The 26109-nt window shown below is 36.7% G+C and overlaps 1 protein-coding gene across 1 annotated transcript; it reads left to right on the top strand.

The window, feature by feature from the left end:
* Nucleotides 1-25715, top strand: LOC139127018 (SID1 transmembrane family member 1-like). Its single transcript, XM_070692947.1, has 24 exons — nucleotides 1-69; nucleotides 2679-2912; nucleotides 4027-4148; nucleotides 4962-5111; nucleotides 5411-5456; nucleotides 6972-7070; nucleotides 7611-7694; nucleotides 8197-8293; nucleotides 8823-8894; nucleotides 10441-10537; nucleotides 10983-11044; nucleotides 12494-12546; nucleotides 13374-13514; nucleotides 17867-17940; nucleotides 18280-18394; nucleotides 18714-18831; nucleotides 19782-19918; nucleotides 21071-21173; nucleotides 21517-21572; nucleotides 22330-22376; nucleotides 22606-22711; nucleotides 23180-23296; nucleotides 23468-23581; nucleotides 24826-25715. Exons 2-24 carry the CDS (start codon nucleotides 2679-2681, stop codon nucleotides 24889-24891), a joined length of 2310 nt encoding a protein of 769 aa, XP_070549048.1. The 5' UTR covers nucleotides 1-69; the 3' UTR covers nucleotides 24892-25715.
* Nucleotides 25716-26109: the final 394 nt, after the last annotated feature.

Raw genomic sequence — 26109 nt, 5'->3', positions numbered from 1 at the left:
AAAACGAAAGAGCGATATTTTACGGCCACAGTCAAAATTAATTTTGCAACGGAAGCTTCATGAGCTGTGGTAAGTCTTGCTTTGTCGTTTTCGGTATAACCATGCTTACCTAAAGTGTCAACAGTGTTTTAAGGCTAGTGAAGAGATGGCAAAATGCTCTTCCCTGTATTATGCCACATGTGACAGCATTTAGAGCAGAGACATTTACACGCATATGTACAGCATGACTTGGAGTACGCCACACTGTACTAGGTTTTGGTGAATACCCTCCTGTCGACAATGGAATATCTCATTTGCAAGCAGATATCTGGTGCATCTGTTCAAAGTCAGTTGTGATTGGTTTTTTGCAAGGCGGTAATGAGGACCATACAAGCGTTCTCAAAATAGTCGACAACGTTGAAGTCGAAGCGAAAGAAAGCACAGTGACATCTGACATTTGTGGGCTCATCGTTATCAACCGCATTATTGTTTTATTACATCGAAAACAAGATTTATACTTGTTCACCCGGGTGACATATTAACTCAGCATTCATATTCATAAAATTATTAGGTGTACATTATAAAACGCATTACCCGTCAGTTCTGTTGCCTTGCCAGAAAATTCCGAGGAGCATTATTTTCTTTTTGACCAACACTGTTTGCCGCCTTTAATTAGCAATGATTTATGTCGAACTCGGTGATGATAGCGCCTGATAACCTGTGTTGGTGCTGGAGGCACCTATTATTAGGTATTATGCATCTTAGAAATTTTGTACTTTGCATTTCTGTACAAGCAGGTACATGTGTGTTCAAAATGCACAGCACCTATGAAGTGTGCATGTCTGTGTGTGTGTTTTATTCTTAGAATTGACTTTTTACACATCATTTCAACAGTATGCATCCATATGTTTCCTTCAGGTAGTTCACGCCTCGAAAGTACAGAATGATTTAAGCGTTCTATATACTTGCTGCAATGAAACTTTCTGCCAGATCAAGATTGGAGCTAATTGTGGATAATTGGATTTTCATATTTGTCAAATTTCTCAAGAATGTTAGGTGGCCTATAGTTGAATGTTGCAATATTACAAATTACTTCTAAAAATAAGTATGTAACGTAAAAAGAAAAGCAGATGAGGTTATATTTGTAGATGAAATCGACATAACTTCACTATCCAATTATCCCAGATTAGTTCCAATCGTGTTCCAGTCTCTCACCAAATCAGGAATAAAAACCAATGGTCACTTAGTAAAGTTTCGTACTAAAGAAACAAATCACCCAATACATAAAAAATATTTGAAATTCAACAAAGACCGTCGTCCCTGTGTTATCTCTATGAGGAAAACATAATTTGCAATTTTCGAAAATCTACGACGCTGGAAATCTTTTTTAAACCAGCCGCTTCAAAGTGAAGCACCACGAGCGGCAGAAAAGCTAAGAATTATAAAATATGAGAGTCGCAATATCTGTCTCCAGGGCACATTCTGCTTTTAATGTATTACTTAATATATAAACAGCAATGGCAAATTTATGACGTTTAGAGATTTACATCGTTTGTATGACCCTAGCTTCAATAGAATGACCTACTGTATGACCTACTATTGACTAAGGTTGAGTTAGCTTGACCTGATATTAGATTTAATATATTAACATCTAGGGGCTGCCCCATCCTCTTAAAGCTACAGTCACTGTATTCCTATGTGACAGGTTTATTTTTGTACCAGGTCACAGAAGTTGAAAATTGAGGTCACGTGAAAATCGTAACGAAAGCTCTTCAGATGTTGAGCCGTTCTTCTTGGTCATCAAAATTTTCAGAAATTCAAATTGACTATGTTAATAAATCCAACCGAAAGCTCATTTCTCCGAATGTCAGATCACGAGGAAAGGTGTATTCTTTGAAATCAAGTCACGACGGGGTCTCATTTGCTTGTGTTCTTGTAAATGTATCAGGACTTACAATTTCTGTAAAAAACTGCCTCCTCACACCTAACTCCATCGTCAATACTTACGATATATTATCCCACATATAGCATTTAATTTATTTCTAGGATTGGCAGTGAAAATTTCGTTTACCCTACATTGACATCAGATAGTCTTCGCTCTGAAGTAGCTTAACCAATCCATTGTACGTTTATGGCCTTTCTTTTTAAATTAAAATAAAATGACGTCGACATTTGTAATGTGCTTTATTCATTTGTAATTTGTGGACTCATTTTCGAGATTATGGAGTAAATAAATTTTTTTGGAAATCTGACACTTAATTTTCTCCGTCAAGATAACACAGGGATGGCGACCATTTTGAATTTTAATCATTGGTAAATATTGGGCAATTTGTTTCTCGAGTACAAAATTTAAACGGCGACCCCTACTTTGTATCGTTGATTTCGAAAGAGAATTGTTGAAAGCTTGCTTGTAAAAAGTTTGAGCAAAAGTGTAAATCTTCCATTTTTGAGGCGCAAACAACTGTAATTGTTCGAAAATAAGGTAAAACACTTGGCCGACAAAAAATATTTTCGTAGAAAGCAGTGTTTGTCTGAGATATAGACCAACAGAATATTAGAAAAGTATGAGAGTTCGAATATCTGTCCCCGACGCGCATTCTACTTTTAAGAAAAACGAGAACCCATACGAAAACAAGAAGCACATTGAACCACATTGAGGTGATTAATATATAACTAGCTGACATGCATTCATTTGGCAGATGGAGTTAGAAATATCACTCAAGAATCCGATGTTGCTGCTTTTACTCGGGATGACCCTGTCAGTCCGGACATCGTGGTGTTTCATGTCGACGGACGGTGCAGCCCTGACAACGGTTGAACCAACGGACAGCCATGACAATTCTTCATATCAATTGGACACTTTGTATCACGGTAATGTTAGTGAAGGAGAAGAACGACAATATGTGTTCCAAGTGGAAGGAGGCATGAACAAGGTGGGAGAAAAACTAAAAGATTACCTTTTTTACTCTCAGGTGAACGATATTGTTACGATGTCTTCTATTGTAAGTTGATGCAGTGAATGTATCTTTCCTTTTGCGTGACCAGGTGCACATTGTTTTGTATAATTTATGCGTGACCAGGTGCGTTAATGAATAATGTATTTTGTGGTTCTATAAATGCATACGTGTCGCCACGTCGCTTGTCTTCTGTGAGCAGCGTGATGTCCAGAAGTTCCATGGTTTGATTGCTTCCCAGTTGCTATCTTTGCCGGCGAAATTCGGACTGTTTGATGACGAAGTAATTATGTCAAGTTGTTTGCTGGCCGGACTGTTCTTCTCGTAAAAACGCTCAAGATTCTGGTGAGTGTGTGTGTGTCAGAGACTTTGGAAACGTCCTAGTCGTAAGAGTTGCACGCTGCACGCTGTGATATCTACGTCGGTTAACTCAAGAACTGTATTGCCGCTGTCAGAGACGTCCCTGTCCTTCCTCAAGTGTCGCACAAGAAATACTGTGTACGGACATTCGTGAAATAGCGGACTCTGTTGCTAGATAGCAGAATTTCGACGGCGTTCAAGACTGGAGCAAATATCCGACGGGTCTGTACTCTATTTGTATAGAAGCAGTAATTATCGTTTTTTTGTTCACTTTTACTTACCTGGTCACGCTCAGTTTAAAGTCATTGTGATAACTTGCATTTTATTTTTCATGCATTAGTTAATTTTAATTAAATATAAGTTTGTTATATAACATTTAATGTTTGGAGTGATCTTTGTTTGACCGACATCCCGTCCAGAAACTTTGGTTTACTTGGTCGTAACGATATTCACCTCATTCGAAAAGCGCGTGTATACAGACAAGAGGCGTTGACAATCTACAAATTCTGAACGTCATTCCTGCATATCAATAAAAAGTATTGCACGTGTGAGAAATTTGGCTGGAGTATTCATTTTGCTACAGGTCTTGAGCTCTTAAATGAGGGGAAAAATCAACATATGTTAATCAAGGAAGCAAAGTTACTTAATGTGAATGGCAGCTGCCTGTACTAATGTCACCATTTCAGGAGCTGGATATAATTGTTGATAACAAATTATATGGTTTTTTTTCTAGTCAGTTGCAGTTCGTGTAGAGGTGAATAGCAGCAACGCTCTTGAAACGTACCCTGTGATGTTTGTCGTCACCCAGCAGGAAGGTATCATATCATGGAAATTACCTTTGGAAATAATGTCACTGTAAGTATGTATACTGTTGTCGAGTGTGAAATACTTTCTTGACATATTCCAAATAAAGAGTCTTGCCACGTCCGTTCTTGTTCATCTTAAAATTCAATGTATGGAATGTTCATCACCAATTAAACTATTGAGCGGACCTTTTGTAATTTCCACTTGCACGGTCACTGAGTAAATGACTGAATGAATGAATGATATTGATTCTGTTGAACTTCAACTCAATAATATTGCGATACACGTAAAAAATGTAAATACAAAGGTTATCGAAGTGAGAGGCTAAGTGTAGTTTAAAATTAGCTAATTTAGTGTAGCATTAACTCTAATAAATAAATGAATTAGGTAAACAGGTTTAAGTTTTTTGTTTCCAATTCGAGCACTAAATGAGGTTCGGATCTAAACATTACCTATCTAAACAATGTAAATGTCTTTCAGCTTAGATATAACGAGGAAACGTCTTTACAAGTGACTTTTGACGTGTGAAGAAACATGTGGATTTATGACCTAGTGTAAAAAATATCTTTTTGAACACCGAGCAAGACAATAAAATTGCTGAGTCAGCAGTTATAGCAGGTTATCTTATAGCTATTACAATTTTGTTGCGACTATGACCCATATTTCCAAGTGTATTCTCGTATGGAGTCTTTAGCAACAGTTTCAAGAAAACAGCGGTACTAAACAGACATGTTCTTGCAGATATGCAAACCCGTAGAACGACTATGTTCCTTGTCTGACGTTTATTGTCAGAGAAGAGCGGTTTGGGCATATTGAGTCACCTCACATCTCAGTCGTGTTAGACTATCATGTTTGATTTTTCAGTCATCAATACGACACCGTTGCCAGGACACTGTGTCCGATGAATTTTGGCGATAAACCAGTGAGTGATGTGCTCATCAGAGTCACGTGTTCCTCACCAAACGCGACAGACTACAGTCTGATTGTTACTGTCGTCAATGATTTTGAAATGAAGTAAGTCTTATGTTACAATATTCAATCGTGCAAGACTTTTCTGACCGTTAACATTTTGCGACCATATCATGAAGAAAATCCTTATAGGATGTGGAAGACACTAATATAAATGCTCTAATTTTTATTGAATGAATGGATTAATGAATGAATTTATATCATGCAAAAATTTGGTGTTAGCAAGGGCTATATATATATCTGTGCAATGTGAATTTTATATGCTGGTATCCCGCCTTACCTAACATGTAGTACCACGTAGGGCAAACAAGTTTCTCATCCTGTGATACGCTTTGACGTTGCAGGTTGTCTGCCCGCCACGCTGTGACGGCATCGCCTTCACGACCACAGGTGAGTTAAGAGATAGCTCACGTAGATGTAACAGGGCTGTGGGCGTGTTAACATTTTCGAACGGCTTAAAAGCCGTGAAATTTTCCTCTACAAACAAACGTCGTCATAATGGGCAATAGCTACCTTTACTCATTACCCAAATATCTCTGAATTTACTCCCCACCGCTGGCGGCGCTCTAATAACAGTCTCTACAAAAACGTAAAGCTCCATCGATCTATTTGGGGCTGTGTATAGCAATGAGGTATTGATTTAAATCACGAATTCCCAGGGCTACAAAACACCCTTTGCTCTTATGCTGTGCCATCTGGACGCATAAGTTGTGTCAATGTGCAAATTTCGAGAGTGATGCAGGAACTAGCTATTACAGTGGACCGCCTTGGCACAAATGTAAACTAAATTGCGCTTGTATGGTTCTGGGATGTTCCACTGGGATGGTTCTGGGATGTCATGACTTAAATTTGTAGAGTATCTTGATTGACATTTAAGTTTTAAATAGCTAATACAAACATTTAAGAGTTAAATTTGTAGGGTTAAAAGGTGATTGTTCTTGGGTGGGGCGGACCCCTAAAACTCGGATAGCTATTTGTATATACAGTAAAACCCTTTTATCAGATGCCTCGGCCTGCAGCCTCAACATGTTACAGTAGAGTCGCACTCTATTTTCAAGAAAAACACTCATATTCAGGCTTTCTTTGGCAATTGGAATCCATTCACTGTACATTCAATATAGCCATCTTTTTATCAAAATATTTTGATGTAAACACGATGAACATGCCAACCAGCGGGAGTACATTGCCACTACTACATGAACAAACATTGTTTGCTCAGTTTAGCTTTAGAGCGTAACATAATAACATTTACACAATACATAATATTCGATGTTTTAGCTCTTATCATACAATTTTATTTTGGATGCAAGCTGTGTTTTTGTCGGTACTTACGCATTCTCTCGCTACAAGCTTCTCATAATCATCATAAAAAAAAACGGCTGTATTATTGTTTGACCATTACCAATGAAAACGTCTATCAGCTTGGTACAATCTAATCGGCTTTGCCAGGTACATCTTGTATCAATTCTACCAGTGACTTTCACGAAAACTCACTGCCATTTTACATTTATCAAGCAGCAAAAATTTGTTTTCTAAATTAAAGCAACATATCTATCCTTCTAGTCTCAGTGTTAAAGTTGTATGTCGATTTGATGAGCCAAAAGGGCGAAACTGTCTTAGTGTAAGTTTTAAGCATTTCCTAAATGCGTGGATATCAATTGAGGGTATTCATCCGATCTTGGACATCAAAGCCCTTATTAAAGCATCAGGCGCCCTTCCCGCTTACCAAACTAAGTCAATCATTACTGACACGTCACATTATAATAACTTGTAGACTAATGTGTTCTATGTAGCAGACTGGGAAAGCAAATATGCAACTGATAAACATTGGAATAACAATGCAAGAAGTGGCTCCAACGTATGGAATAATTTTTTGTATTGCTTTCATATCGCCCTTTATTGCAGTATTACTATTTCAAATTTCCTGAGGCCGTGGAGGCGGTTCAAGTTCGAGGACATTCCGAGGATAAGATCTGTGCCACCATATCAGTTCAAGAAGCAACGGTAAGGCAATAGCCTGGCATTGTCATTAACAAAGTCTGCATTCCCTCATCTAAGACTTCTTCAAGAACTACTAATTCATTCTTAAATAACATTTCTATCTGTCCAGTCTTCACCACCTTTTTGTGAATGATTCAATGATTCTATTATATTTAGATTGTCACATCGCATGGACTAAACATCAGAAATTAATCGTTTTCCCACACACCTTTGCGATTACCTTTAAAACGCAGTCTAAACACTCCATCAAACTGTCTAAATTCAGGTTTCCTTTTGTACTCATCCACATCTCGTATTTTATCACTTTCTTTAGATGTACCCGACAAAACCCTAACTATTAAGCAAAAAACTCGTACGCAAGAAAAATAACAAATCTTAGACGAAAAATATTCAGAGTGTTAGCGTGCTTCTTTCAACGTTTTTTTATTTATTAATCCGTTGCAGATATATATATATATATATATATATATATATATATATATATATATATATATATATATATATATATATAGGTGTGTGTGTGTGTGTTTTCTTATGTTGTAGTGCCCTGTCTTTGACTTACTGCGCAGTGTGAAGTTTATAGGAATGTACCAGACATTGACAACGAAGTCATCGATAATTGTGCAGGTCAGGTTCATACTATTGATTTGAATCTATGTTTATTTTAAGTTTTTAAGTTTTTCTTATGCTTCAAACTCGAAAAATTGCATTAGAGCGGTGCTCTCATGGGGAAGGTAGTTAAAAATCGTGCAAATAAGGATGACGTCACACTATTCCTAGAATATGACTTCAATATAGATTTTAATATGACGTCATCGGACACTGTCAGCACATACATTATCACTGCTGATGTGTTGTTAACAAAATGAGTGAAGCATATACTATCAACAGAAATTATTGAATACTTGAAAATTTACTTTTATGGTGAGAATAGAATGACATCAATTAAAATGTTATTTTTTTTCCGCTGAGAATTTGACAAACCTATGAAGCGTGGTAGGAAGTTTCTTTCTACACTGTCATGGAATATCTTCCCAGTAGTTATAAATATAGAGCTCAGGAAAAACAAACAAAACCAATTCTATGGCTTGGTCAATATTCTAATCGATTGGATTGAATTTTTCCCAAGAAACGTGATTTTCCAGAGTTCTTCATCGTACTAGTGGTACATCCAGGCGACAGTGATTGCAGTGAATTGAAACAGGGCTTGTCATTAGGAGATGGAGGTAAACAAAGCGATATGTATGTATGTATGTATGTATGTATGTATGTATGTATGTATGTATGTATGTATGTATGTATGTATGTATGTATGTATGTATGTATGTATGTATGTATGTATGTATGTATGTATGTATGTATGTATGTATGTATGTATGTATGTATGTATGTATGTATGTATGTATGTATGTATGTATGTATGTGTGTATATTTGGAGGTATGTATACAATGCATATCGTCCGCACGGTCAACGTCACCACCACCATCACCGTCATCCCTGTCGCCGTCGTCGTCATCATCATCATCACATCATCATCACATCAAAGTCATCCTCAGAACTATCAAGACCGTCAGCCTTCACATCTTTATGATTATCACCATAATCATTATCACGTTATTGTCATCATCACTGGCGAATAACAGAAAGTGTGACATAGTTTTATAAGCACCTGTAATTTGTTACTAGAAGCGTAGTCTTGTTGCATGTTGCTTTTAAAATTACCTTCATTTTTACATGTTTTCTTTTTTATTCAGATTTCCCTAATTTCGGACGTGAAGTGGATAGAATTAAGGAAGTAACGATCAACATCATACCGACAGCATCGGGTAAGTGATAATTTAACATTATAAGGAATCAGTAATGTGACGTCACTGTTTCGATGATCATAATTGGGTCAGCCGGAAAGCCGATAATATAGTACTGTGTATGATTACATATCGGGTGTTCAGATATTTCCGGTCAATATGTAGTGAGAGATATCTTCTTGCTTCCTTTTACATGATCCAAATGTAAACCAAGGACAAACATTTACGAGAATATAATTTCTCCAAAATTTGTTCCTTATTGTACCTTATAAATATTTGAAGGTTATTATCAAAAATGTAAATAAAGGGAGACTTGACTATTTACTAAGGGCTTATAATTAATATCTTTTAGAACTGCCACATTATTATAATTGTGCCGAAGAACCTTTAATAAGTGACCGATGTTGGCCTCTTTGGGAATCAGAGTGACTTATGTGACTAAGTTCCCCCGATGTTGTTGTCGTAAGACAAATGATGTCGAACTTGACAATTTTTCGAAATGACCTGCAATCAGACAGGTTACGCAATTGCTTTGGGTTAGCTTCATTAGCCGACGAACAAAATCATCAGCGCACTTCTTTCACGCACAATCCATGCGGTGTTCCTATGGTTATTAGTAGTGATTGAATTCAGATGCATGCTATGGACTATACTTTCTTGATTTATCTCCAAACTTACGTGGCTTTTTTACATCTGTGCATATTATTTATATGCTCATAATATATGGCCTTTTCCATCGATATGCTACAATGTTTTCCAAAATCTGCAAAATGTTTTAATGAGCGATCTTGAACTCCGAGGCAATATGGAGACCTTATTAATCTGTGGTTTCACAAGCCTTTAGAATGATTTCCAATCGCCATAAAAGATAGCTGTTATGAAGGTTGAGTTTTGCTAAAACTTTTTATTTCATTAAAGCAAACTTTATATAGCTGTATAGTACGCTGAAATATCTATTGGCTGCAATCAAGTTAGTAGAGTGGTACATTTACATCTAGGCACTGGCTAATTTCAAACGAAAAATTCTATATGTACTTTGGCTGATCAGACTAAATACATCAATGTATAGGAACGTGGCAGTAGGTCCACTGCTGTACTCGGTCTTTTTTCAAAAGTCATCTTTGTATGATATTTTTTTTTATGAAGAACATACTTATTTCTCATTATATAAATCTGTTAGCATTTGTGCCGACTGCTATTTTTGTCATTCTAACTTGGTTATTCGCCGCTTTCGATATGACTGCTTCAGCAGGGTATCTTCAACGATTTGATATAACAACCCATAACCATATTTTAGAGTTCACCATGGACTTACTACAACCATAGTCAATTTGTAGAAATCCTAGGAAATATTGGCAACAATGATGTTTTGTCCTTTGCAACATTAGTCAGAGATAAATTGTTTTATGAGACCCTTTTAAAGTTCGTTGTAATCAAACATCAGGACGACATTCTTACCTCGATACCGAGAGCTTTAACATGCTATCCAAATGTGTTGCACTTTATTTAGGGATATTTTAGAACATAAAGACCCATTTCATCATGATGTTAATTGCTTTTGGGACAGGATCTACTTACTGGCTAGGCACTACACTGATGGTTCTATTTTATATATCCTTCTACGGCGTCTATGGGTTTATTCTGCTGATACAGTATTGTCGGCGGTAGGTATATGTCTTTACGCGTGTATGTATACATATGTGTACTTGTATGTATGTATGTATGTATGTATGTATGTATGTATGTATGTATGTATGTATGTATGTATGTATGTATGTATGTATGTATGTATAACTGCATGCCTCTATCCGTCGATCGATCTATCGTTCGCTCCATCTTTCTATCAGTTTATCTATCTATCTATCTATCTATCTATCTATCTATCTATCTATCTATCTATCTATCTATCTATCTATCTATCTATCTATCTATCTATCTATCTATCTATCTACATGTATGTATCGATACATGTATCGATATATGTTTTATTTATGTGAATAAATAAATGGTTTGGATTACATAAATGTGGATATTGATGGACGGATGCTCAGTGCACTCAAGTCTTTTCATTATTGCAATAGTTTGTTTTTTTTTCTGAATTTTGTTTAGTTATAACGAAGAGACGGAAGATGTTGGCCGTGGAGCAGACGCAAATCAAAGACGTCAGCAAGGTAATAAAAGGACCTGTGTTCTGCTGTGTAAATGTTGTGTCCATGGATGGCTACTTGATAAATAACGTGCATTGTTCAGAAAAAGTCTTCCCTTAATGTAAATGAGTCTGTCCAAGCCATGAAACTTCACTCAGGCACTGGTTCTTGCCAATCTGAATTCAATGTCAATGTAACTCTGATACAGAAACTTGTCATATCAAGATGAAAACTATGCTTTTACTTCATTTGAATGACGATATTAAACCAACATCAAGTTACAGCACTTGCAGCAATCGGTTATTAAACATATGTAAATCAAATGTAAGTTTAGAAGATAAAACATTGCTAAAAGACAGGCAACTACGAAGCGACCTTGGAATATTTTCATAATTTTGATCAAGGTTTTGATGCATAACTCAAGGTTGTGTTTTCTCTGAGGTGCCTAATAATCATATATCTTGTCAGAGGCAGCGCAGGCCGCGTAGAAAATTACACAAAATGTACTTAATTTAGTCCGTACACTTTAAAATGTGATCGAGACATAAAATCCACGATTTTACGCTGTGAAATTTTACTAGACATTTTACTTGCCAAATGTATGAAATTTGACAAGATTTGTTTTCTAAATTACAAAGTTCATACATTAGCAAAAAATAAATGACGATCAAAACTTCTACTCCTACGAGTCCATCATTATATCATATGGCGATTTACAGCGCATGTATTTTAGATCCAAGATCATCTTGTTTTTTGATCTCATAGTGCTGCCTTTTTGCCATCATTCACTCATTTTTAAGTTGCATGTGCAGATATTTTACACAAACAATAGCTCAATCCAATGGACTGTATTTGAAACTTTGACTATGAAGTACACATGCGCGTCCATCTGTCGTGGGCTAAAATCCTCTTTGGCAATCAGATAGCTATTTTATTTCACAATGTCTTTAGCATTATTCGTAAGGAAACATTTTCCTCCTGATTGCCCAGATTTTTGACAAGTACATTGCCTAATAACGCACTTGCACAAGCTTCTTAATTTTAACGATATGATCCAATATGGATGCCTTGTCGCCATTTTACCGAAGGTTGAGATTTTGCACGTCGATCGCCATTACTTACATAAGTGTCAACAGTTTTAAATTAAATTTTGCACAAGAACAATCTATTAAGGCATTCATATTTTGGTCACACAACATCCCAGTAATGTCTTCCGAATCAAAAAGAGCAGCCGTCAAGATCGTTTTTCAAATCAGCTAAAGGCATACGCATGTTATAGTACATTTACACCTACTTAAAGTATTTGAGTGGAATAAGCAAGATTCACATTTAAGTGATGGATTCTGTCATGCAAATAGTCTATCTCTAAGCATATGTTAGCATATCACACATGATGTGTACACACGCACTCTCTCACATTAGACTTGTGAGAGATCAAATGGTGAAAAAAGGTATTTTTCTTTTTTCAACAAGGTGGAGTTGATTCCCTCGAGGTAAGAGGAGAAAGCAACACTGACAGCGCAAAGGTACGAGCCAAACGGTATATTGGTAAGGCATTGTAAATTCGTTCAGAAAATCCTAATGAAGGGGAAACGCGGAATTTTTAAGATACAGGAAAACGTTGTCTCCTCTGCGAATACAACAGTGTACATCTGTCCATCACAGAACACTTCACTTGTAGCAGGAAGGCTCCGGACAAGACCTTACCTGCGGTATTTATTTGGTCGTTCGGCTTTCGCATAAATCACTGTGTGGCTGATTTGCTGAAAACACAATTGGAACTAATTTGGGATTATTGGATTTTCATATCTTGCAAATTTCTCAAAAGTGTTAGGTGACATATAGCTGAATGTTGCCATATCGCAAACTACTCATAAACACAAGTGTGTAATATAAAAAGAAAAGCAGATGGGATAACATTTGTAGATTTAATCGACATTTCTTCTCCATCCAATTATCCCAAATTAGATCCAATCGTGTTTGAAGCAAAGTGACATAGACAAGTCCAATGGACTGGGATTCTATTTATATCACATAGCCATGTCATGTGATAACGTCACGACTAGGTCTTAAAACCAATGAAAACCCATTCTATCATCAAATACCATCTCATTTAAATATATCTGTTAGCTCTTGCTGCATAGAATATAACACCATATGGTATAGTGACTGTAAACAGTCGCAATTTGAAGCGTCGTTGAGCTTTCCTCACACTAGGGTTGTCTTCGCGATTCTTTTATTGCTTTGTAAGTCTCACTCGTGTTGTACCATCGACTATATACATTTTGCTGTAAGGGAGAATATTCAAATATGTGAAGTATTCGATAACCGTGCAATACTTGTCTTTTTTCAGCCGCCCCTGTCTGTGGCTGATTTGTCGATCACTCCTCAAGAAGACCAGTCTGAAAAGTACAAGCTGTATTGGAGGAACCTCATTCCCATAGCCATCTTCTACGCATTACCAGTGATACAACTGGTCTTGGCTCACCAAAATGTAGGTATACACCACATAAAGGTCCACAGAAAACTATGCTGTGGAATATCCTTATAAAAAAATTGTTGTTGCTGCTGCTGCTGCTGCTGCTGTTGACCGCCTTGCCTATGTTATTGTTTCTAAGATGTGGGAAGAGTATACGGTCACTCACGGACAAGGATGGGTTAAATGAATAAATAAATAAATAATGATATACTTTCGATATATATATATATATATATATATATATATTATATATATCCCTGAAATTATGGGATGAAGCGACATTGGGAAAAATAGTGGTTTTGGGCATAACTTTAGAGTCCGACGTTAGCTGCCACCAGGAATCTTATGGTTTGGGAAAGTCATCAGTTGCTCTGATTGAATTTGGTCTCATCACCCGATGAAATTCATTGGTAGAACTAGGTCAGGAGGCGCCTATGATATATAATAATAAAATCTTATATTCGATGTACCGTTCAGAAATGCCGTGGACCAGCAAATACAATCATATCCGAAACACTACGATACCGTACATGTTGGATACTACTACTACTACTACTACTACTACTACTACTACTACTACTACTACTAATAATAATAATAATTAATATAAGTATTATATAGAAATAATAACGCGAATAATAATAGGTTCAATTTCCGTGAAATTTTCACCATAAGGGTATTTTGGGTCGAAAAGACCAAATATGATATCGATTTCACTGCCCCATGTTTCCATGGTAACCATTTTAGGGGTTGAGAATTTCAGTTTTTCTAATATCCCATGAAAAGTTACTTTGATTTTATATGAAAATTATCTAGTGGGGGAGTTCGGGTCAGAGAACACAAAAACCAGAATTTAGGGGTGAGAATTTCAGTTTTCTAATATCCCATGAAAAGTTACTTTGATTTTATATGAAAATTATCTAGTGGGGGAGTTCGGGTCAGAGAACACAAAAACCAGAATTATTTTAATGTTTCGAGTGTCCATGGTAACTATTTTGGGATTGAAAATGTTACTTTTTCCCTAATTCCTATTAAAGAACGATTGATTGATGTAAAAATTTGATCATAAGGGTTTTTCTGGTTTGCACATCAAAAAATATCACACTCATTTTAATGTGAGATGTTTCCATGGCAACCATTCAGGAGTAAAAATTACCAGTTTTTTAAAGACTTCACCTAAAATCCAGTAATCAACAGAATGTGTAATATCAAAGTGATTTTTTGGGTTAGAAAGACCAAATATCCAGTGTAAAAATCCAGTAATCAACAGAAATATTATACCAAAGGGTTATTTTGGGTTAGAAAGACAAAATATGATATCAATTTTTACTGCCCTGTGTTTCCATAGTAACCTATTTGCATTTTAAAATTTCAAATTTTTTTTCCAAATTCCATTAAAAGTAATCCCAGTTACTATGCAAATGCTCTCCTTAGTGTATTTATCACAGCATGAACTCCATGTTCATTTTTGTTTTATGTTGCCTTGGTAACCATTTTGGAACCACAGTTTTTTTTAAACCATAGACCCTCGAGAGGATCTATGCTAAAACATAATTCACTGTTTTTTAGTTATTTAATGGATTTCTAAGTAACAACTAAGAAAGTTGTTCTATAATAATAATTGTAATTTCTTTGCCTTCATTCTAGGATGAATAGTAAACATAATGTATATTGGGGCCATTCTGGTCAAAATTATATTTTCCGTTAATTTTAGTGTGTTAGAATTAATTTTATATAGACCAGAAATAATTTTTGAAGTATTTTTTATTTTGTTTAATGCAGTCATCCCAAATAGGCTAAGTGTTATATAGTACAGTACTAACTCATTATGCATCGAATTATGTTTATGCCTTCAAATTAATTTTGTGCTTAAAATTAATTCTACTAGTATCTCAATTAATTTTATGAACCCAATTCCCCTTATCACCCAGTGTACCATTATTTATCACAGGCAGTTACAGTAGCGCACAGTTTTTTTATTTAAAACATAATTCACTGGTGCTTATTTATTTTATATAATGAACAACGTATTAATATTCATGTTATAATAATTTATTTTGATTTCTTTGCCTCATTCCAGGAAGAATAATGAAGACAAATTATTTCTGATTGTTTAACTAAAGTAAAATTATGACCATGTAGTGGTGCATTATTTTTTGTGTGACCTGGCCTGGCCATAAACTTTATGATTAGCTAGATCTCCCCTTTCCATGGTAGCAACGGCTAAATTTTAACATGGTGTCTGTATACCTTTAAACATTTTTAAACCCAGCAGGCCAAGACAAGGGGGAAATATTACAAGTTAAATGTTTCATGTTTAATACTGCCCTGGGCTTAAAATTAACTTTTTTCCCTGGTAGTCCACTTGGGCTACCATTTTCTGAAGTTGGTAGCCCAGTGACAGTGGATTTTAGCCCATGCATATTTTAGATCAGGGGTATTTTTTTCGTTAACCAGACAAAAAAAAGGCTATTTTTCAAGATTCTGCCTATGAAGTGAATTTTCTAGGCTTTTGATGTGTATACTTACACACCTTTAATACCCAAGGAAACAGGTATATTGGACGACAGTGGGACTCCATAGTTTTGTGACCCATTAACAACCCGTTCAACCCTCAGAGTTGTATGCAAATTTTAAAAGTCGCCATGACAACCTAACAACAACATGGCCTTTTCAGCACTAAGACATAGTGTAGCAGGGCTACAAATAGGCCATGGCCCTTCTGTCAGGAGGAGGCATAATTTCTGTGTCATTGTGATTGATACATTATTATCAAAATGCTACGAGAATGCGTTTTTATTGGCCATCGTTTCCTGTGTCTGTCATTCAAGTATGCCAGTTCAGATATTGAAACTTTGTTGCAAAGTTCCCCCGCACGGCCGGTTGTCTTCGTAATTTCCAGAACAAAGTCATATTATGGCAAATTTTTGTGCCCAGCCTGGTTTGACTGCATTTATCTAGCTCGTCCCAAAGTGACGGACGCATCTTTCAACCTTTCAGCTTGGTGAAAAACGCATTTATTGATTCGCCAAAGGCCTGTGGATTCGCATATTTTTGCACAAGTGCTACATGGACATAGGAAAAAGTTCGACTCACCCTAGCCCTCTCGATTGTTGAATAAAATCACGGTCCATGAGTTCTCGAAAACTGTAGTGTAGCATTCCAAAGTCTTTCACCCGTTTTTTTCAAAGTTTGGAGAAGGGCGGCATTTCCATCTGAATGATTGAACGACGTGAAACGCAAAATTCTATCGCATATCTTCCGGCAATATGTACAGTACCGTCAGTAGAAATACTGTATACGCTGCAGTGCTGAGTTACGTAAGCTTATAAGCTTATACTCCACAAAATGGCTACAGGCGGCGTGAACTTTCTGAAAGGATTTCCTAAACGTCCTTCTTGGTACCTTAGACACTCACATGTGATATCCTGAAAAGTATTCTCTGCAGTAATTCCAGTTTCTGTCAACATTCCAACGACACGATAGCGCGAGATCGGAGACGTTCTAATGTCACGCCACGCACTCCCAATAGCGCATGCTCTGGGATTCGCGTTGCGTCTCTGAAGGGCGCGCGCGTGTTCCGACAGAGAAGAACGCGAATCGCAGGGTCTCTGCCAGATTACACTGCCAGGGTGAAACATGCGAAATGCAGAAAAATGTTTATTCTGCAATGCCAATATGACGCTTACGAAGTAAGTCTGAATAAGTTTTAAATTATACAACAGAATGAATCCATTGTACATTGGTACATTGATACGTTTATGAAAGAATTAGTACAGGATACGTTATGTTAGAGTTGGGGTGGGGGTGGGGAATATTCGTTCGGTGGTCGCAGCATAGCACTGCAGAGAGAGAGAGAGAGAGAGAGAGAGAGAGAGAGAGAGAGAGAGAGAGAGAGAGAGAGAGAGAGAGAGAGAGAGAGAGAGAGAGATTGTTAATTTATATCGGAAATCTTTTTCATAGTCGTGACTTTTGATGGAAGAAACCTAAAAACAAAATTAAATTGAACCGATTGAACGTGTATCCGTAAAGTTCGCACAAACGATTTAAAAGTCTAGGCCTGCTTGTATCGCGTAAGGTGCTTAGTGTCACTTTTCCGACAAGCATTTAATTACCCCTTGGCTTAATGATATCCCCCTCTCTCCGTACAGTATAATGCATAATTCTGCGCTGCACGTAAAACAATTGGAAGTCACCCCTACTGACAAAATTAAAACATACAACACTTCTTTTTCAGAATTCCTACACAGCTTCAATGAACTGTTATTAGATTTCTATATAATACTTATAGCCCCTAAACTTGTAATAATAATAATAATAATAATAATAATAATAATAATAATAATATGTTCCATTGTTCGTCACAGATATTCCATGATAATGGTGACGAAGATGTCTGCTACTACAACTTCCTCTGTGCCAATCCCCTCGGTGTGCTAAGGTTTGTGGTACTTCGTCAGTTTCAAACCGCCTTTATCCCTTAGTAGTTTAGAATAGTATTTGCCATGGTTGTATCAAATCAGAACGGCCTCTGACATCACAGGAAAACACTGTTTATCCGACAGAGCATAACATATCCTTATATTTTTTCTAGTGTGTAGTTTCTGGTATGTGAAGCAAACCCTGGACGCAGGTAGGAACATTAATAGCCATTTGTTGTTTAGAGACAAACATTTGCGGTACAGAAACATAAATCCAACCAATAAGTCCCACAAATATTGAGGTAGACATGAAGGATTTTTTTATAAAGCTAATATTCTAATAATATTTTCCTCGCCAGTTCTTTCAACAATGTCTTCAGTAATGTGGGTTACGTCTTACTTGGCATACTTTTCCTCATCATCACTCGAAAGGAAGAACAGAAGCATATGGAGAGATGCAAAGAGAGCGGACAGGTATTGTTCAAGTTTGAGTGTAACTTTTATTTGGTTTCATGTCGCACTACACACGCATATAAATGAGTATTAACAATTTTGCATGGTTCTTCTTGTATTGAAGCCGGATTGGTTACATTGAGGAAAAACGGATCATTTACGGCATGTAGGGTTGGGTCCATACTGATTTGAAAATAACAAGCATCCAGTTTCTCGATAAAATACAGTATTAACTCGTACGGATTAAGCAGGGACCGCCAAGCCTGCTAAAGAATGTCGTCAATCTACAGCAGCTGAGACTATCAAGAATGAGATAACAGAGTGAATGTTTCCATCACAGGAACTCGGTCTGCCAAGATACTTCGGTATATTTTACGCCATTGGTATCGCCTTGATTATGGAGGGAATCCATAGCGCCTGCTATCATGTGTGTCCAACTCATGCTAACTTCCAGTTCGGTGAGTTTCATTTTGTAATATTAATGGAGCTTTAGATTAAATCGGCTTAGAAGCCATCAACTGGATCAGAATGATCAATACCTGAAAATAATTCTGCCACTAAAATCCACTGAGCCCAGCAAACCACTTTGCCGTTGATCCTTTCCTATGTTTGGCTTAAGTAGTACTTTCCTCAAAACAGTCTTCTATTTTTTCTATTGTATCTTTTTACTTTACCTTTTATCAAGGCAACTTTAATCCCTTGCCCTTAACACTGAAAATGCAAATTAGGGTTCGTTGCAAAAATGTAGAAACAAACTACCTTGCATTTAACACACTTGAAATTCCACACTTATGGAAAAGAATGAAATTTTCAATTTTCACAAAAACAAGACGAATAAATTAACCTCAATTACCCAAGAGCTTCAAAATGAGCGTCCACTAGCGGTTAGACCAGAAAGGCTTCGGGGCACACAATTTATCCAAAGTGATGTGGAGTGGACATGACACAAAAGCTTTATCCTTTTGTTTTCTTTCCGAAATTGCACACAATAGTAATATTATAACAGCAAGTCATGAAAATTATTATAATTATTTGCTTCTGTAAGAGTTTGTCTTATTGTATGATAATGCTATCATCATATCCTTTTTGCATATTTCAAAACATCAAATAGCCATGAGCAAATTAATGTTTGAACGCATAACTACCACGTCAAAAGACTACGGTAGTCAGCACTATGGAGAAGGAGATTTCAAAAGCAATTTTTGACAGGCACAAACGACAACCATAACCTGACAATATCATGAAATCAACATCAATTACGACAGGTAACCATGTATTTACCAGTGCCTTTAACAATACGTTAATTGTGTCTTTTGACTCATATGCATCACCAGTACTGATTCATAGGGTTAGGATATACTTCGTAAAATGACAAAGGAATTCTATCATTATTGTTTTCTTACACCAGATACTTCTTATATGTACATTATGGTCGGTCTTAGCATGCTAAAGCTTTACCAGGCGAGGCATCCAGACATTACATCAACTGCACATTTGACCTATATATGCCTTGCTCTTGTCATCTTTGTCACTGTCATTGGAGTGGTAAGTTTTCTCCTGTTCTTGTGGGTTCGTTATTTTAGCAGTCTAAGTAAACTACTTGCAATGGTGTTGCACGTTTTGCTAATGACGTGTCAAGTGTTTTTTGATAAACACCCATGTTACTGTACAGCAAGCGTGACTCCTGGAGAACCTGGGCGCATTGCAAAGTGATCGTCCTCAAAAATTTCATTACAAAAGAGGAAGTGAAATTTCACAAAGAGGGTGGGAGAATATTAGCTACCTTCAAGGGGTGCTGGGCGTTACAGAGCGTATTTTGCTCAAAATCAGTTTTTTGAAAATATTCGTTCATTTACGTATTTTTAAAATTTATATTGAAAATATTGGTTGGGTGCACCTTTAAGCTTGTCGAGCGGTCATCAATTGGGTAATAAAGAAGTGTAAATCTATGCAAATGTATGCAAATCGTCCGAATTTCTGGCCTCTTTTTCTCCCAATTTCAAGATTTCTAAAGAATTTGCCTCCACTCTGACTGGGTCAAATTTTGTGAAATTTCACATTGTGTTCTTTAAATACTATTAAACAAAGCGACTATTTTGTTTGGCAATGTAGCTCTTACATTTTGAATAAGAGGCATTTTAATTTTGCTTATCATGGTTTTAATTACTTTTTGAGTGTCAGTCTTTCAACCCATGCCATTTATAATGAGGATAGATAATGCAAAAATAGAATAGCCGTGTTTTTCTACATATACTCTTGTTTCAAGTGAAATCCAGAAAACAGTATCAAGTATTTGATTTTAACTGATTATTATCATTAATACCAAAATTGATGTTTTTTACCCCAAATATATACCCCTTCATCCTTCAAGTAAACTATTGCTACCATACTAAACTTTATATGTTCTGCTTTTTAAAAAATATGAGGGTGTTTCCTTGTCATCTTTGATGAGAAATATTGCTTTTTGAAAAAAAATTGTGATGGCAACATGCAGCTCCACCTCAAATATTTCCGCAAACAATACAAGTCCGATAAGAACATGAAAGTCTAAGTGTGTATATATTGGTATCTGTGGTTGAGTTGTTTAACTTCTAGTTATATCATATATAGAAATGTCGACTAAGATATGAATATTTTAGGTAATGTGAACCATATTCTCTAAAATGGTTGTAAAAAGTATGAAACCATTATTTTCAGGTCTTTGGGACTGTGTGGTTCTGGGTTATCTTCACCATATTACACATTTTGGTGACCTTTGTACTGACTGCCCAAATATACTACGTGGAGGGGATCAGCTGTGGTGAGTCGAAAGTGCCTTTCGTATAGAGTAGACATAGAAAATCCAATGTTATTCAAATACGTTATAGTACGCGAAAGCCTCAAAGGCACATGTGTCATCTCCTTTCAGTTTTACCCGCGTATTCTTTACAAGCTCAATGTCTTTAATCTGTTGACATTTTCATTCAATTCACCACTTCAGCTTCCACAAGTGTGTCGGAATCACAAGGCTAAGTCCTGCAAAAAGCAATGCTTTATGCACAGTATGGTTTTTTATTGTAGTGAAATGTACTATTGTTCTGCAGGTGAGCACGGACATAGAATACTACTGTAACATTAAAATCTGATTTCACTTCTACACACAGACAGGTTGGAGAAGTCATTTGAGGCGTTACGAAAATGCAGTCGACCAAAGTATCCGGTGAGTGATTAGTCGTGACGAAAAGATGTTATGGTTACAAAAAAATGTTCTGCAATTACACAAAAGTTACGCGTTTACTTTCCGATTAAGTTCACCAATTTGTTTCAGCATTCGGACCAGCAGGCCATGAAAACCCAAACTCAAAAAAATTGCCCTGATACTTTTGACTGACGTTCTAATCCGTTTGTGTGACGATTTATTTACAATGTAAGCAATTGGAGCTACAGCTTCAACTGCAGGTATGTCTTTGACCAGAATGGCGATTTTCAAAAAAGTAAATATTTATCAAAGAAAGTGTGTAAACAAACACTACAGGCAAATGTTTATTTTCACTATGTGCGGTTGTAAATTGAACTTATAAACCTTGAGCTGTGTCCGCCTCCTGTGTCGTCTGATATCCAATTAAACCGATTGGCTTGTTATCAAAGAATGCCAATGGTGTTTTCCACCATTTATTCGACAGTAGTCAGAGTCCAAAGAGATATCATGACTGCTTAAGGTTCGGCAATGCAGAAATGCCTCTTTCACGGTTGTCATTGTCATTACCGTCGCGTCGCTTAAGGAGAAAAAAAAATCTGTGGCGATTCTTTATGTTATGTGTTGAAATGGACAAAGAGCTACAGAGTGCACGAACGTGCGCACCTTTATCAGGTATTCACCAGACTTCGTTGAACGTTTTATATTGCTGATTGGTCGCGATTGCGTCGTCTTTAAAATCATTCAGCGGGAATTTGTGTTTGTTTTGTTTTATTTTTAGGCGCGGATTGTGCTACTTCTTGTTGGAAATATCATCAATTTGTCATTGTAAGTTTTTAAAGTCCCTTTTGCTAAATAGGTTTCTTTTCAATAGGTTTTGTAGTAAGGCATAAGTGGAAAGTCGAACTCGATGAAAGTAAACTGTAATTATCGTATCCGCAAGCCACAAGTGCTTGAAGCAAATGAACATGTTAGCATATTTTGAAAAGATGACTAGAGCGTTATCATGCACCCATCCTACACTCCTAAGGTTTATTAAAAGTTCTCTATGTTTCAGTGCCTTGTACGGCGCAATCGCACAACCCAAAAATTTTGCTTCGCATCTGCTTTACGTCTTCTTGGCCAATGCAGCGTGGTACATAGGATTTTACATTACCATGAAGGTAAATGACATTCTTGCCTAATTAAGTCAACATTTGAGGTGACAATATATCCATTTTCGAGTTGTAATATCTTAGGCCAAAGTAATTAAATTCTTTGATTTGCGTCCACTCAAAATGGGAAAAGGTACGCGTCTAAGCGGCTGAAAACACACACAAGAAAATTAACACAATGTAATTTGATTGCAGCAAATAAAAAATTATAACAAAATTTTAGTTCAGAAAAGCTAAGCGGTTATGTCCTAAAATTTCCTATTCAAATACACTGTGTGTGTTTTTCTCATGTAAACCTTAAAAACCTACGCGGGTGGGGACGCAAAACAAAGAATTTAATTACTTTGGCCTTATCTGATTATTTCTACACAAATTGGCAAAGGACTGCACAAACATCAAACTACATTCTATGGTAGCATTCATTGCCAAGCCACTGTTCTCCTAAATGAAAATATACTAATTTGGGTTATATTTCAGTATCTATGGGGTGAAAGAATTCTTCCAAAGTCACCACGAACTGTCGTGTTTCTTGTGCTGAACATCGTGTGGGTGCCAGCGTTGTATTTCTTCGTTCAGGGATTAGCCCAGTGGGAGGTGAGTATAACTTATATGTAAAGTGTATATCTATGACCAAAGTGATTTAATTGACGCCAGCTACACATGCCAATTTTGAGGAACATGACTGTGCTTTTTATTCACATGGTTTGCTTGTTTTCATGCATTCGCTTCCGCAACGTGATCTTTACACATTTTCTATTTCTGCAGAAAACCCCGGCAGAATCACGTGAAGGAAACCGTGACTGTCTTCTGTTTGATTTCTACGACGATCACGATGTGTGGCACTTCTTGTCAGCCTGTGGCCTGTTCTTTACATTCATGGTAGGGTTATACTATGAAATCATATAAGAGAATCTTGTTGATTTTACTTTATAAAGTGGCCCCCATCTATTGCAATGCCAAGCCAGTGTACATATAACTAAAATAACAAATAGTGCAAAGGCATAGCCATTGCATCGTCCCTGCTTTTCTCTCAGTATCTATTTCAATACGCTGATAAATTTATGTCTTCCCCATGTTTACTTAGGAAATTGATATCAAGCCAGTTACAGAAATGCATAGAACAAATATAAGACCGACAGCATGGACAGTAATTAGCGAAGAAAGACGTGTTATAATTCATTCTTTGGAAACAACAAGAATACTGTAACACTATATGTATTTAATATCAGTTTTATCAACAACTGCGTCTGTATTTTATATCAATTTATTCATACGTGCGTGCCTACATACCTACCCTACCCTACCTAGCTACTTACTCACCTACCTACCTTCTACCTAACTACCTGCATAGGGGAATGCATGCATGCATCCAACCAACCAGCCATTTATTCATCCATATCCATCTGTGTTGCGCTCGTAGTTAGGGAATTACGAGTTGAGAGGTACCAGTCTGGATCGTAATGCTTTCAGTAACTGAAGCTGACACACCAAGATGTAGATTTACCACAACCTTGTTCTTTATTGAAAGATGGCGACCGTAACGTTACCGTCAAAGGTCTGATCTCAAGTCTCTATCTAAACTCTCTACAAAGTTAAATACATCTCCAAACTTACATAATTAAAAAAGTTATCACGTGGTAATTTTCCCGCCAGTCTTTGATTGTTTCTTAAGATTAAATAAGATCACACCATGGAATATCCCATTCTCGATTGTTCTCAATGAAATCTTAACCAATAATTAATTAAACTATCACACTATCTCTTATCTGCTTCTCGTACGATCTGAGTCAATGAACTTCACACGCCTTGGCCACGTGAGGGACGCTTCGAGATAAAATCTCTACAGGGAGGGGCGTTACATCCATCCATCCGTCCGCAAGCACGAACGCACGCACACATACATGCATGTCTTGCCGCCGCTTCTTTAGCTGCCTATTTAGCTGTCTGACCATAATAGTTACGTTACTGACAGTTCAACTGTCCCACCAGACTTACTTCCGTCCTTCCTTCCTGTTACTCCTACTACTACCTTTCGTCCTTGTGCTCACTAGTCTCCATGAAAGGTATAAATGTGCTGATACTTCGATGTCTGCAACAGTCTTTATGTAATTTATTTTCCACAGACATTGTTGACTCTGGATGATGAGGTGGATTATAACAAACCAAGGGACGAAATACCGGCCTTCTAGTTCCGGCCTAAAGCATAAACGCGTTATGAATTGACGAAAGAATTATAATCGATAGTACCAGTATCCAACTATTTTGCCAGCGCCTCTTATCAGCGAGTGTACAAAATCTGCAGAAATCCGATGAAGTTACCTGTTTTAATGAAGGTTTATTCTTTCATGTTAGTTAAAAGTCGTGTCAACGACTTGCAGGCATGATATGAAGTGAAGTGAGTTAGATAAAGTGTTCTTTTTTGTTTTCATGACTAAATATCATTATAGTAGATTCCTTGTAGTGTTGAAAATTCTTGAAATTCACCTTCGAGGTGTCTCCGTAGATCAATACTGTAATATTACATGCATATACGAAGAAATTTGAAGAATTACTGTCGCATATAGGTAACGACTTATTCTTTAATTGGCGCAAATAAAGGTCGATAGTTATTTTCGCGCATGAAAACAGTAGATTTAAAATAAAGCACTACTCACAAAGAAGGTATGATAGAATCAGTATAGCACACAATTAAGGGTAAGACTCTTAAATCATTTGAGCAAGGACATGACATTATTATTATTTTTAGATACTACACTTTGCATATCAGTATTTCCTAGTTTAAATTTTCAACGGACACTGAGTCTGCTGTTTCGGTTTTCAGAACATGACCTATGTCAATTTAATTTCATAATTAGATATTTGCTGTGTATCTTCTCCTTTGATGATGTTGTCGTTCACTTGGTGTGTATTTTTTTGAAGGGCATTCAGGTACAATGTCATATCTTTATTATGATAACGTTGTATGTTCGGAAATTTGGTGATATTAAAATTGTCGTGGATTCCTCAGCTTCTCAGCACATGTTGTATGTTGTCTTTAATTATATTTTAGCTTTGTCAATATCAGTGAATGTTGTGACATCATCCCCTATAATGAAAGCTGTGATGTAACACCCCCAGCCCATAACGGACTCAAGCAAACTTTGCTCTCTATAAATGATGAGGGGGATTCGCCGAGTACATTATGCCATGCAAAGTTTGTTTCATTAAATACCGGCCGGGAGGGTTACATTACAGCTTAAGCGAAGATGGTATATTTTCAAGACGATTTCAATAACTTTAGCCGTTGACTCAGATGGAAACGTACCTGTAATGAGCCATACGCTTGCATTCGTCAAAAAGTTTTGTGCATGCACAAAATGTTTTCGACGACCGTGCCGCACTACGACGTAAGCTTATACCGGCGCGCT

This window comes from Ptychodera flava, unplaced genomic scaffold, assembly GCF_041260155.1.
Source record: "Ptychodera flava strain L36383 unplaced genomic scaffold, AS_Pfla_20210202 Scaffold_28__1_contigs__length_4768798_pilon, whole genome shotgun sequence".
Lineage (NCBI taxonomy): Eukaryota > Metazoa > Hemichordata > Enteropneusta > Ptychoderidae > Ptychodera > Ptychodera flava.
Note: the sequence above shows the minus strand (reverse complement) of the source record. Positions and strands in the feature narration are given on the sequence as shown.